Consider the following 13,915-nt stretch of genomic DNA (forward strand, 5'->3'; position numbering starts at 1 on the left):
TTGTGGCGAAGGCACTGTAATTAACCCAGTGTGTTTGAGAGTTGAACTGTTCCGGTTGGACAGGACTAGAGGTTTACTTCCCTAAATTACATTAGTGAAATATTCGGGCGCACTTATCACAAAACGAGACCAATGGAAAGGAAACATCAATGGGAAAATAAAGCTGTCAATCTTTCTTTGCTCACTTCATAACTATTGCAGGATAGTTAGGGCACAGAAATAAAACCGGTTCGAACTATCATTGCAATGCTATTCCAGGCTTCATCGTCTGAACCAATCTCTCTTTTTTCAGCTCCTTTTATCTCATATGCACACTGACTCTCCCATTTCACAAAACAGTAGGCAGACCTACCCTGTGGTTCTAGACACCGTGTGAGAACATAACTTTCTCTTGAATATTGCATTAGCTTTGTTATCGACTCTGAGGTTCTTTATCCAAGTGCTAGCAGGAGGACAATGGTTAGATCTGAGGAAATAAAAGAGGTCATACCAGAGCACACCACTCCCACGTCATCTCCAATTGATGACTGCTCCGATTTTGTAAAAGTGCAATTCCAAAGGAAGGGTTCACTTCCGTTGCACCTGACATTACTGATTAAGGTCGGTCCGGTGCCTTTCCCAAACTTCAATTGGTTGTAAATGCTTATTGCAGAGCCACATTTCAGCTGTCTGCACACCACTTCTGCTTCATTGAAATTCCACTGAGTGTCAGTCACTCTCCCCCAAACACCGTCATAATAAACCTCCACACGGCCTTCGCAAATGCCCTCTCCGTTCGCCAATCGTAACTGCCAATCTTCACCTGTAAGAATGCAATTTTATAATCAACGTTCATGCAATGTTTCAAAATAGACAGCAACTGAACATAAGCTATGACCATTAATGTTATTGCACGATTTATCTATTCCCCGCAGTTCATGAATAGAGAATAGAAAGCAGGAATAGAAAGTATCCGGTAATTGAAATGTAGAGATCGTGAGGAAGATTAATGTTTCAAAAGACTCGGTCAGAGCTGCTGTGCTCAGACGGATCGGGTCTTTCCGAGCGGGGAAGATAAAAGATTGCATGTTGTCAGTTGCACTATTTTATTCTTTTCAGGGATGTAGCTACCGCTGGGGAGGCCTGGTGACGGTTTGCGACTTCCATGAATCTTGCAATCCTATTGTGCAGGTAAAGACATAACTCTTTAAGGGAGTGAGTTTCAGGAACCAAAAGAGAAAATGCTGGAAAATCTCAACAGGTCTGGCAGCATCTGTAAGGAGAAAAAAAAGAGCTGACTTTTCGAGTACAACTGACCCTTTGTCAAAGCTTAAAGGGAGGTATTCAAACCAGGCTGAGAGGTAAGTCATGGCTCCCGAAGCAAAGGTAGCAATAAAGAGGTGATAATGACAGTGCATAGAGAGATTATAGGGAGATTAGGAGCTGTGAATGACCAAGGCTGAAGCCAGTGCTATGTGACAGAATGTGTGGGGGATGGGTGAAGCAACATGGAAAACAGGGGAGAAGGGTAGCAAAGGGGGAAGAGGAGAGGGAAAAGGTGATGAGAGAGTGGGGAGCGAGAGAAAGAGAGACAATTAAGAAATAAGAGGTACAGAACAGTGAAAATTTTTTTTACAAATAAATGAAATAAAATTATGGAGCAGAATGAAATCAGAGGGGTTGATCATCTGAAGTTGTTGAATTCAATGTTGAGACCGGCAGGCTGTAACGTGCCTCGGCGGAAGATGAGATGCTGTTCCTCCAATTTGCGTTGAGCTTCACTGGAACATTGCAGCAGGCCAAGGACAGACATGTGGGCATGGGAGCAGGATTGTGTGTTGAAGTGGCAAGCCATGGGAAGATCCGGGACCTGAGTTCCAGGATCTGAAGGAGTACAACTGTACTGCAACGTTGGTATGTGTGGAGTGCGAGCTGAAAGGAAATTTATTGGTGTTAGTGTTTTCCTGCAGCTGTTGCATTTAATTCCGTAAATGACGGATGTATTGGACTTGGAAGTTATCTGTGGGAAATGGAACCCACTCACTTCAATAATTTCAGTCCGAGACAAGATCTGAAGCAGTATTGTTTATTATACACTTGCAAGCGTGGTGTCTTATATACAATTCATTTCTCTTTTACTCCTCCCCCGCTTATTCCATTGCTCCTCTCCTGTTTACATCTCCCACTTCTCTCAACGCGGCGCCTATTACTGTTGTTTATCTCTTGCCTTATCGGCCTTGTGCATCACAAAGTACAAGATTTGCTTGGCAATTTCACCACATCCTGCTGTGGCCCATTGTTATATATCCTCCTTCACTGCCATCTGTTTCCCTTGTTTGTAACATTTCCTCCCATTCTTCATCCATTCTGAGCCTTATGACCTCTTGATTGTGGATTGTTTTTGTTTTTGCAGAAGCGGGAAACAGATGCTTATAACTACTGTTTGTACAAGCATGTTTAGCTTAACCTACACTCCCTTCCCTCACAGCACCTTATTTATTTGTCTGTGACGTCTACCATTGTTTACAAGCACATTTCATTCTTGTATGCACATTTTAGCTAATGCAAAAGCAATTATATATTTCCTTCACATAGTTTTCATTCTTATTAACTCAGCTCTTGGCTGAAACAATTATACACTGGTGTGAGTTCATTTACCCTGCATAAGCAATAATGATTGCAGAAGTAACACTGCTTTACCTATATCCCACATTATCAATGAGCTTTGATGAATTGTTGCAATGAACCTTTGGGATAACAGACCTGTTCTGTATCAATCTGATGTGGCGCATTATTAGTTGCACATTATGACTGAGGATGTCCAATGATGAGGGGATGGGGGGCTCGTCTCGTATGACCATATAATATGAGAAGGAATAGGTCATTTGGTTCATAGAGTCTGAGCTGTCATGGGATCATAGCTGGTCTGTTTCTCAACTGCCTTCTCCCGGTAACTCTTTATTCACTTACTAATCGAGACCCTATCTATCCCTTTCTTAAATGCACTTAAGGACTTCACTTCCACAGCCCCCTTCAGGAATGAGTTTCACAGAGTCACCACCAAGTGGCCAAAATGGGTGATCTATAGGTCACTTCTGGTGGTACATACTTGCATATGTGTTAGCCTTCTCCTTTTATAGTTGTGGTCTGAGCACATCCATCATTACCAAGTGAAATGTTTTTGTCATAGCTTTTTGGTTAATTTTCCAGAATTCATCACAGGATTTGACAAGGCTACAGGGGTTAATCTGTTCAATTGTTTCACTTCACTTTGTGTTTATGATTCTGTGGTTTAGTATGCCACATAGCCTTATGTTGAAACTCCTCAAGGTTGTACCCCTCACCCTTAGGTGTATCATTTATTACTTATTCTTCTGCAGTGCTCATTAAGAGAGTGGTGGTCATGTGCCATGAAGGTAATGGTATAGTGAGAGTTATGGCATGTCAGGAGTTTACTGTTTGTGGTGAAATGAAACATTGCTGCTTATTATAGCTAATGGCACCTTATGAATATCCAGTCGAAGAGTGTGGTGCTGGAAAAACACAGCCGGTCAGGCTGGGAGATAAATGGTCCATTTATCTCCCAGCACCCTTGGCCCACAAGCCTCATTCCTGCTGAAGGGTTTATGCCCAGAACCTCAATTCTCCTGTTCCTCAGATGCTGCCTGACCGACTGTGCTTTTCTAGCACCATACTCTTCCACTCTGATCTCCAGCATCTGCAGTCATCATTTTCTCCATATGGATATCCAGTCTTGAGATATTAGATTTGCATTTTGACATTTTGACACAATAAGCAGTCCATTGTTGTTACAGTGACCAATATTGCCATTGATAGGTCCATATGAGTTGAGTAGACATATTTAGCAATGTATTTGTTCCTTTGTTACCTGCTGCATGGCTAGATATTCACAACTGGCCAAGCACCCTCCGTCATAATGGCAGTGACAGAAAGTTCACTGTACACATTGAAGAAATCAACACAGAATGTTTTTTAATACACTCAGATTAGACTGAAATTTGGTAGACTGTTAACTGAGTCAATAATATGGACTGGAATCATTCACTGGAAGAGTCATTTTCTTTGAACATTTATGGAAAGTAACATCAAGTCATGTGTACTTTCCACATCCTCCGAAAAGGGCCCAGAATTAATGAGGTGTTGACCGATTAAGCAAACAAATTTGAGTAAGCAAACAAAGTACCGATTTAAAATATTTCATTCATTTTCTAATTAATATTCTATCATTTAATTATTACTCATGGTAGATTTGTGTTTGACTTAAATCTACAAGTCTTGGTTCCATGTGCCCTAATATCTCTGGATAGCCAATAATGGTTGGCCTCATGTGTAAAATTATTGTGTTAGCTGGCATCCACTTCTACTTTGATCATGGACAGAAGAGTGGGGAAGATCAAAACTCCTTCAATGCCTTATAAAAAGAATTCTTACATTTTATCCTGAATGGCCTTGCAGCGATATTAATTCTATGTCCCTTTCTCCATGATTCTGACACCAGCATCAAAATAAAAGCTTTCTCAATGTTATCATTTCCTTTCACAATATCAAAATGCACATACAATCACTCTTTAATTGCAAGGGGAGAAAAGCCTTTTGTGACTGCATGGTCTCTTCCTAATTTAACACTTGGAAGACTTGGATGCACCAACATGTGCTTTCAACAAGTGATACAAAAAATGGTATTCCATTTTCCAGGTGTGCTGTCAGTCTAAACTCTGTATGTTCAATTCCGAATGATAAATTAAAAAAAACAACACTTGGGCACACAATATGTGTGTTAATATGGGTTACGAGTTATAAACACCTACTTCATTGGGGCAAACTCACATCAACCTAGCATATAGCATATTGCTTTTAAAATTAGTTGAACTCTGGTCAGTGTTATATCCAATGCACCCAGCTGACATTGATTCATAGTTGGGCTCCTCGCATCAAAAGTTCAATAGATTCATTTCAATTTCTTCTGATAACGAAGATAAATTGAAAAGTAATGAGTTACTCTTGGTTGCAGATATATCACAATTGAAGCAGAACATGCTATTGCACATTTCTACTCACAAATAAGTAACAATATAATTATTAGACTAATTGGTATTTGGCAATGAGTTCATGCCTACCTGAACAGATGACACTAGCATCATTTCTGTGTGTGCACTCACGGTGGCCCCTGGATGCAATTGGGCAGTCAGTCAAACGGATTTCATTGCCAGTGCAAACGTGGATATAATTCCATACTGGCCCATTTCCCTCTCCAAAGTATGCACCTCCTGGAGTTGAAATCGCAGCCCCACAACCAAGTTGATTGCAGACCACAGCTGCATCTTGTAAATCCCAATAGGTATCACATACTGTGTTCCAGGTATCATCAAACATTATCTCCACTCTTCCTGAGCAGGTATCATTGCCACCAATTAACCGTGGTCTCCTTTTTCCTTTGTCCAAGAACAATGATCATTTTTCAGTGGATTTATATTCATTTGGATAGACTTCTCATTCAATTTCAAAATGTGTACAAAAGCAATCATTCAAATAAGAAGAAAAAACTGAGAAATTTTAGAAGAAATATACCATGGTGATCCAGCATATTCTCATCTATCATACCAGAGAAACACAGCAGTGCCACAGTGAAAGAATGGGAGTTGCTTTGGAAAAACTGTTGGAACTCCTGTTGGAGCAAGTGTAGCTTATTCTATGTGAGAAGCTCAGAATTTGCTGAGGGAAGAAATTATGAGGCTCTTTATCTTGTTGCAAATCTAGTCCTTCTGCATGTACCATTGAAGTGAAATTTACTATTTAAGTAAAATTGAAGTTTGTGCCAAATTTATAGACAGATAGATAACTTCACCACTGGAAAGCAGTCGTAATAAATTCATTAATTAACTGGTATTAGTTGGGTTGCTGCAGCTCTAGTAGAGTTGGCTTTCTCTTTATCTGTTGTAATCTAAATACATGGGTCCCAGTGCAACTTCATGCAATACCACTGGGATAATGTGTGAAGCTGGAAGGGGGCAGCTTGGCTGAGCTCGGGAAAAATACACAGACACAGAAGTAGCTGTCTGGAACCATTGCTTTGCCCGGAATTCCGATTTACATCTCTATTCCAAGAGAACAATCAACCAAACCTTACACTCCAGACTGAAACTAACTTTCACACCTCCATCTGGCCAACATAGACAGTATGGAATACCTATACATTTACTGGACACTCAACTTCAATCAAAATACTTTCACATACATTCTTAACTATTTGAAGGCCAACTTTAAAGAAAGAACCAGTCACACAATGGCAAGCAGAGATGTAGCACGAATCTATGAGGCGTGCAGTTAATATAATTTCAGGCCCTGAACTCAACTGAAGGAGATATCCCCACAGCTATCTCCAGATGGGGGATCCCTGAGAGCTACTCCCCCAACAGCTAATTCCAATGACTGTTTCTAAGAGCTATCCCTGGAAGGGGATCCCCACAGCAATTCCAAAACCTACCAACAACAGACCTGTTCTAAGCCAGGGAAACCAATGGCAACTGACCACGACCAGAAGACCTAAGAACTGACAACCTCCATGTAGTCATTAGGATTAAATTGACCTTGTTAGGTGCATGCTCCCCACCCTCTGCACCAGACACCTTCCCTTGCCACTGCACAAGGTGCAAAATTTATGCACACACCTCCCCTTCACCTCCTTCTAAGGCCCTCAAGGATCATTTCAACTCTGGCAGAGTTTCTTGCACATCCACCCACCTCATTTACTGCAGAATTTGCTCTGGATGAGATCTCCTCTACATCAGGGAGACAGAGCGCCAATTTGCGGAATGGTTCAGGGAACATCTCTGGTCCGCATGCACCAAACAACCCCACCACCCTGAGGCAACCACTTCAACACCCCCTCACATTCCCCCAAGGACATGCAAATCCTGGCCCATCTCCACTGCCAAATCAAAGTCACCCACCAAATGGAGGAAGAACGCCTCAAATACTGCCTGGAGACCATACAACCACACAGCATCAACATTGACTTCACCAGTTTCCATATCTCCGCAAATCCCAACCTATCATAACCATCTCCCACCTACCTTCCCCCCCCCCTCAGCCACAGTCTCACCCTTCATTTTTCTCTCAGTGCCTTCCCCCTCCACATTCCTGATGAAGGGCTTACATCTAAAATGTCGACTCTTTGAAGTTGAGATGGGGGATTTCTTTGGGAACAGTGATCACAATTCTATAAGTTTTAGAATACTCATAGACAAAGTTGAGAGTGGTCCTAAGGGAAAAGTACTAAACTGGGCCAAGGCCAATTATATCAAAATTAGGCAGGAGCTGGGAACTATGTATTGGACACAGCAATTTGAAGGGAAGTCCACATTTGATATGTGGGAGGCTTTCCAAAGATAGTGCAGAATAGACATGTTCCATTGAAAGCAACGGATAGGAAAGACAAGATTCGTGAACCATGGATGATAGGAGAAATTGTACAACTAGCCAAGAGGAAACTGGAAGCGTACATAAGGTCCAGGCAACTAAGAACAGAATGGACCCTGGAGGAGTATTGGGAAAGTAGAACTCGCCTTAAATGAGGAATCAAGTGGGTCAAAAGGGGTCATGAAATAGTTTTAGTGAGCAGAATTAAGGAGAATCCCAAAGCATTTAATTCTTATATAAGAAGCAAGTGGGTAACAAGAGAAAGGATTGGTCTATGAAAGGATCAGGAAGGAAGGCTGTGTGTCGAGCCTGAGAAATGGGTTGCGATTCTAAATGATTACTTTGCATCAGTGTTCACTGAAGAGAGGGACATGATGAATGTTGAGATTAGAGATAGAAGTTTGATTACTCTGGATCACATTGACATGAGCAGGGAGGATGTGTTGGGGAGGCTAGATGTAATTAAGTTGGACAAATCCCCAGGATTAGATGGGATCTATCCCAGGTTGCTGAGGGAGGCATGAGTGGAAATAGCTGGGGCCCTAACAGATATTTTTGTAGCATCCTTAACATAGGTGAGGTGCCGGAGGACTGGCAGGTTGCTCATGATGTCCCCCAGTACGAGAAGAGCAGTAGGGATATTCTGGGTAACTACAGACCAATGAGCCTGACGTTACTGGTGGGAAAGTTGCTGGGGAAGGTACTGAGGGATAAAATCTATTTATCTTTGGAAAAGAATGGGCTTATGAGTGATAGGCAACATGGTTTTGAGCAGCGGAGATTGTTGTTTACCAACTTAGAGTTCTTTGAGGAAGTGACCAAGTTGATAGATGAAGGAAGTGCTGTAGGTTTCATATACATAGACTTTCGTAAGGTGTTTGATAAGGTTCCCCATAATAAACTAATGGAGAAAGAGAAGTCACATGGTGTACAGGGTGTTCTTGCTAGGTGGATAAAGAACTGGTTGAGCAACAGGAGACAGAGAGGAGTAGTTGAAGGGAGTTTCTCGAAATGGAGACAGGTGACCAGTGGTGTTCCACAGGGATCAGTGCTGGAGCCACTGTTGTTTGTGATATACATAAATGACCTGGAAGAGGGCATTGTTGGTATGATGAGCAAGTTTGCAGATGACACGAAAATTGGTGGAGCAGCAGAAAGTATAGGGGATGTCAAAGAATACAGGAGGATATAGGTAAACTGGAGAGTTGGGCGGCAAAGTGGCTGATGGAGTTCAATCCAGACAAATGCAAAGTGATGCAGTTTGGGAAGTCTAATTCGAGAGCGAATTATACTTTAAACGGAACAGCCTTGGGAAAAGTTGATGAGTAGAGAGATCTGGGAGTTCAGGTCCATTGTACCCTGAAAGTTGCTGCACAGGTGGATAGAGTGGTCAAGAAGGCATATGGTATGCTTGCCTTCATCAGACTGGGTATTGAGTGTAAGAGCTGGCAGGTCACATTAAAATTGTACAAGACTTTGGTTTGGCCACATTTGGAAAACTGTGTACAGTTCTGGTCGTCACTTTGAAGAGGGTGCAGACAAGGTTTACAAGGGTGTTGCTTGGTATGGAAGGTGCTAGCTATGTAAAGATGTTGAGTAGGTTAGGATTCTTTTTATTGGAAAAAAGGAGATGGGGGTGGGGGGAACCTGATTGAGGTCTACAAAACCATGAAGGATATACACAGCGTAGCTAGAAATAAGCTTTTACGCAGGGTGAAGGATTCAACAACAAGAGGTCACACTTTCAAGGTGCGAGGTGAAAGGTTTAAGGGCAAGTACTTTACACAGAGGGTAGTAGGTGCCTGGAATGCATTGCTGGCAGAGGGAGTAGAGGCAGGCATGGTAGATTCATTTAAGATGCGTCTGGACAGATGCATGAGTAGTTTGGGAGCAGAAGGATACAGATGCTTAGGAATTGGGTGACAGGTTTAGACAGTGTATTTGGATTGGCTCAGGCTTGGAGGGATGAAAGGCCTGTTCCTGGGCTGTAAATTTTCTTTGTTCTTTGTTCTTTATTCCTGCTCCTCTGATTCTGCCTGACCTGCTTTACTTTTTCCAGTGCCACACTTTGCAAGTCTGTTTCTCCAACATCTACAGTCCTCACTTTCTCCTTGTTAACTACGAAGTACTTGTTTAGGGTTGTGAACCTGGGTCAATCAGGAAAGCCTTAGCTGACCAATATATCCAGTAGATTAGAATCTCCTCAGTTGAAAATTTACTCCAAGCTGGCTAACCACAGCCAGTGTGTTGTATATTAGTGAATAAAGGGTGACGGGACTTGGCCTCTGTGAAATTATTTCACTCCAGAAACTATTGACCTGGCAAACACCACAAGGCCTCAGACAGTCCTGAGGTAAAAGTCAGGCCTGCAAAACCACCAGAAGGTATGGAAAACCTTGCACTCATCCGATAACTCCAATACTCATACTAACGCATCAGTGTACTTAACCCAGACTGAAGGCCTGCACAATTTGAAGTCTTCATCGAAGCACTGGGTACAGCAAGTGGGAACAGCCATCTGTACTTCAAAATTGCACTTTTCCCCAGTGGTGACCTTAAACTGCCAAGATGCCAAAATTTCTAACCTAGCTAGCAATAAGGGAAAGGCAGGTAGTGAACTGCAGGGACCCCAAGATTCGGAAGCTTGAACAAAGAACAAAGAAAATTTACAGCCCAGGAACAGGCCCTTTCAGCCCTCCAAGCCTGAGCCGATCCAAATGTACTGCCTAAACCTGGCAGTCAATTCCTAAGCATTTGTATCCCTCGGCTCCCCACCTACTCATGCATCTGTCCAGACACATCTTAAATGAATCTACCATGCCTGCCTCTACCACCTCTGCTGGCAACGTGTTCCAAATGCCCACCACCCTCTGTGTGAAGTACTTACTGCATGTATCCCCCTTAAACTTTCCACCTCTGTCCTTGAAAGCATGACCTCTCATTATTTAAAGTTTCTGTGATTAAAACTGCAGTTTAGGTTCTAAAAGTGTTAAATCTGTGTTTTACTTAATCGTGTATTTCATTGCTGTCCTCTGTATAATTGATAGTGTCAATTTCACTGTTTGTAGGTTTGACTTGTACTTACTTTTTTTGTATTTAACTAAACACAATGATTCTTTTGCCTGAAACACCTGTCTTTAATTCACATTCCCTAAATAAGTCCAGTGTCAAAACCAGGGAACTGGGTATGGTTTGAACCACCTGAAAGTCAGCAAATTACTGATCGCAAACCAAAGCCCTGTATAATGCAGAGTTATTCTACTGATCATGTATTACTTAATAACAGTTTTGCATTTGGGTACTGATGAGGATGATAATTAGTCAGTAGAATCCAGAAAGAGGCGAAAATGAGGCCTGCAGATACTGGAGATCAGTGTCAAGATTAGAGTGGTGCTGGTAAAGCAAAGTAGGTCAGGCAGCATCCAAGGAGCAGGAATCGTGATCACTGATGAAGGGCATTTGCCCGAAATGTCGATTTTCATGCTCATCAGATACTGCCTGACCCGCTGTGCTTTTCCAGCACCACTTTAATCTTGATTCAGAATCCAGAAAGAGCCAAGTCACTGTCGTCATAGGTGGCTCAGCTGCAAACGGGGAAAGAAGAATAGAAAAGCCATGATGACAGTGTATGGGAAAAACTGGTATTTCTGAAACTGCAGATTTCACACTAGAATGTTATGTTTTCTCAAGGTGTCAGGAGCAAGGATGGCACAGAGAGACTTCAGGGTATTATCCTCACGGAGGATAAACAAACAGGTTATGTTCCATTTTGGTTCCAACATTATTAGGTAGGAAGAGAGATGAAGTCTGTGACACAGATTTTTAGCTAGTGAGGAAAGAGATTTAAAGAGAGGACTTTGAATGCAGTCATCTCAGCTACATTCGGTATCACATGCTATTAAAAATGTTTGGCTCGAGAATTGATGGACGATTAAAGGCAGCCAACTTTTGAGGCATTGGGACAACATTTCTCGGGCAGATGTAACTCGTATAACATTGGTAGGTGCATCGTATCATAATCAAGGCAACTATCTTAGCTGAAACATTTTTTGCTGCTGCTGGCCAGTGTTTAAATTAACTTCCCCTTTGACGGAAACCTGAGAGCTCAAAATGAAGGGAAGAGAACCTGATTATTGGAAAAGAAAATAGTCAGTAATTTCTTTGACAGACCATGTTTAAGAAGATATTTCTTACAGTCAGGTTGTGAAAAAGACAATTGAAGACATGCTATCTGAATACACACAGCATTCATGGCCAGGTTAACGATTTGAAGCCGTGAATATGGAGAACCGTATGATTTAATGATTTAAGATTCCAGGGTGAGTAAAACTGAGAATTGAATGCTCAAGGGTGTTCATCATTTAGGAAAGAATGGCAAAAAGAAAGGAAGTGAAGTAATTCTTCTGATTTAATACTAATTTCTTCAACATTCCATTTTCAAAGTACCCTACCATTTCTGGGAAATCTTTCAGTATCATCCTCCATGAAGGTAAATACAAAGAAAATGTTTTTAATCTGCACCAGTTTCCTATTCTCTGATCTTCTGTCTACACCAATAAAAGATATGTTATTTCACAAGAAAAACAGAAAAAAATGGACTTTTTGAACACTGGATATTGTGAAGTGTTGATAGCTAAATGGTCTTTATTCATAAGTGACAAAAAAAGCCTGAAGTCAGAAGGAAAATGCACTATTGACCCACATCACAAGGAAAGTTAAGTATAGGAGCAAAAATCATTTGGTTGCTACTGTATGGACACCTATACTTACATTACTATCTTCAGTTTTGTCTGCCTACCAAAGGAACAACACACATGCTACAGAAGTAATGAAATAGGGTACAATTGACTAATTCTTCCAGGGCAGTACTGACTTATTAGGCAGATTTTTGGATTCTGTCCTTAAATTCTTTGGACTTTCAAAGAAGCAGAGGTCATCTCTGATACTTTGAAAACTGTGACAGCACAATACAGGGCCAATGTAGATAAGATGTTGCCCTGGCTGGTGAGTATAGAACCAGGTGACATCGTCTCAGAAGAAGAATTTTTACTTGAGATGAGGAGTAAGTTCTTCATTCAGAAGATCATATATCTTTGGAATTTTTAAACTCAGAAAGCTCCTGAAATTCAATAATTGAGGAGTGGAATATGAGACCACAATGTCATATCCAGTCACCAAGATTGAAAAGGCAACTGCAATCTGAATCTGACTCTAAGCATCAACTATGTTTCCCATATAATTGATCAAGATGTAGAAAAATAATGCTGTCAATCTATAATTAAAAATGGTCAGATTTTAAACTATCTTCTACTTGAAAGCAGGTGGAGGAAAGGATAAAACACTTACCAGAACAAATAATACTGACATCATGTCTGTGCGTGCAATTCTTTTGATTGATTTGTGTCGTAGGGCAAGACCAGAGAATGGTCTCAGTTCCCTGGCATTCATAGACATCTTGCCATATGGGACCACTGCCCTCTCCAAACTGAGCTCCTCTCCGTACTGTTACAACTTCTCCACATTCGAGTGATGTGCACACAACATTGGCATCCAGTGTATCCCAGTGTGAATCACACACAGTCCCCCAGGTCATTCCTTTCTGGATCTCCAATCTTCCAGCGCATCTACCTGCTCCACCAATAAGCCTTGGCTGCTTGTGACCTGTTATTTTAAAACAATGAGGATCTTTCACTCTACGAGGTTAATCAAGATCTCTCAAGCTAGTTATGTTGTGTGGAAAGTTGAAACTTTTTTTCGCATTGGAGCAGTCTTACCTTGAAGTTACTGCAATCTCTATTCATTACATTATAAACCTAGTACTCTGCAGCTTGTGTTAACATTTATGAAGTACATAACAAAATTGATAAGACTGGTTAGCAAGGTTCAATCTCATGGAATACAGAGAGAACTAGCCATTTTGATACAGAACTGGCTCAAAGGTAGAAGACAGAGGGTGGTGAAGGGTTTGTTTTTCAGATTGGAGGCCTATGATCAGTGGAGTGCCAAAAAGATCGGTAATGGGTCCACTACTTTTCGTCATTTATATAAATGATTTGGATGTGAGCATAAGAGGTAAAGTTAGTAAGTTTGCTGATGACACCAAAATTGGAGGTGTAGTGGACAGCAAAGAAAGTTACCTCGGACTACAGTGGGATCTTGACCAGATGGGCCAATGGACTAAGGAGTGGCAGATGGATTTTAATTCAGATAAATGGGAGGTGCTGCATTTTGGGAAAGCAAATCTCAGCAGGACTTATACACTTCATACTAAAGTCCTAGGGAGTGTTGCTGAACAAAGACACCTTGGAGTCAGCTTCATAGATCCTTGAAAATGGAGTTGAAGATAGTGAAGAAGTGTTTGGTATGCTTTTCTTTATTGGTCAGAGTATTGAGTACAGGAGTTAGGAGGTCATGTTGTGACTGTACATGACATTGGTGAGGCCACTTTTGGTATATTCCGTGCAAATCTGGTCTCCTTCCTATCTGAAGGATATTG

At 41.5% G+C, this 13,915-nt stretch overlaps 1 protein-coding gene across 1 annotated transcript in view; it reads right to left on the reverse strand.

Moving 5' to 3' along the window:
* LOC122556108 (scavenger receptor cysteine-rich domain-containing protein DMBT1-like) overlaps window positions 1-13,915 on the reverse strand; it is a 66,084-nt gene that overhangs the window by 22,802 nt on the left and 29,367 nt on the right. Inside the window, exons 4-6 of the mRNA XM_087993942.1 lie at window positions 12,766-13,080; window positions 5,118-5,432; window positions 491-802 (exon numbers count right to left, since the gene is read on the reverse strand). Of these exons, the coding sequence (XP_087850068.1) occupies window positions 491-802; window positions 5,118-5,432; window positions 12,766-13,080 (942 nt within the window). The remainder of the gene's footprint in view (window positions 1-490; window positions 803-5,117; window positions 5,433-12,765; window positions 13,081-13,915) is intronic.

This window comes from Chiloscyllium plagiosum, unplaced genomic scaffold (assembly GCF_037043375.1).
Source record: "Chiloscyllium plagiosum isolate Xiang-an unplaced genomic scaffold, Cpla_swu_hap1 HiC_scaffold_13, whole genome shotgun sequence".
Taxonomy (NCBI): Eukaryota; Metazoa; Chordata; class Chondrichthyes; order Orectolobiformes; family Hemiscylliidae; genus Chiloscyllium; species Chiloscyllium plagiosum.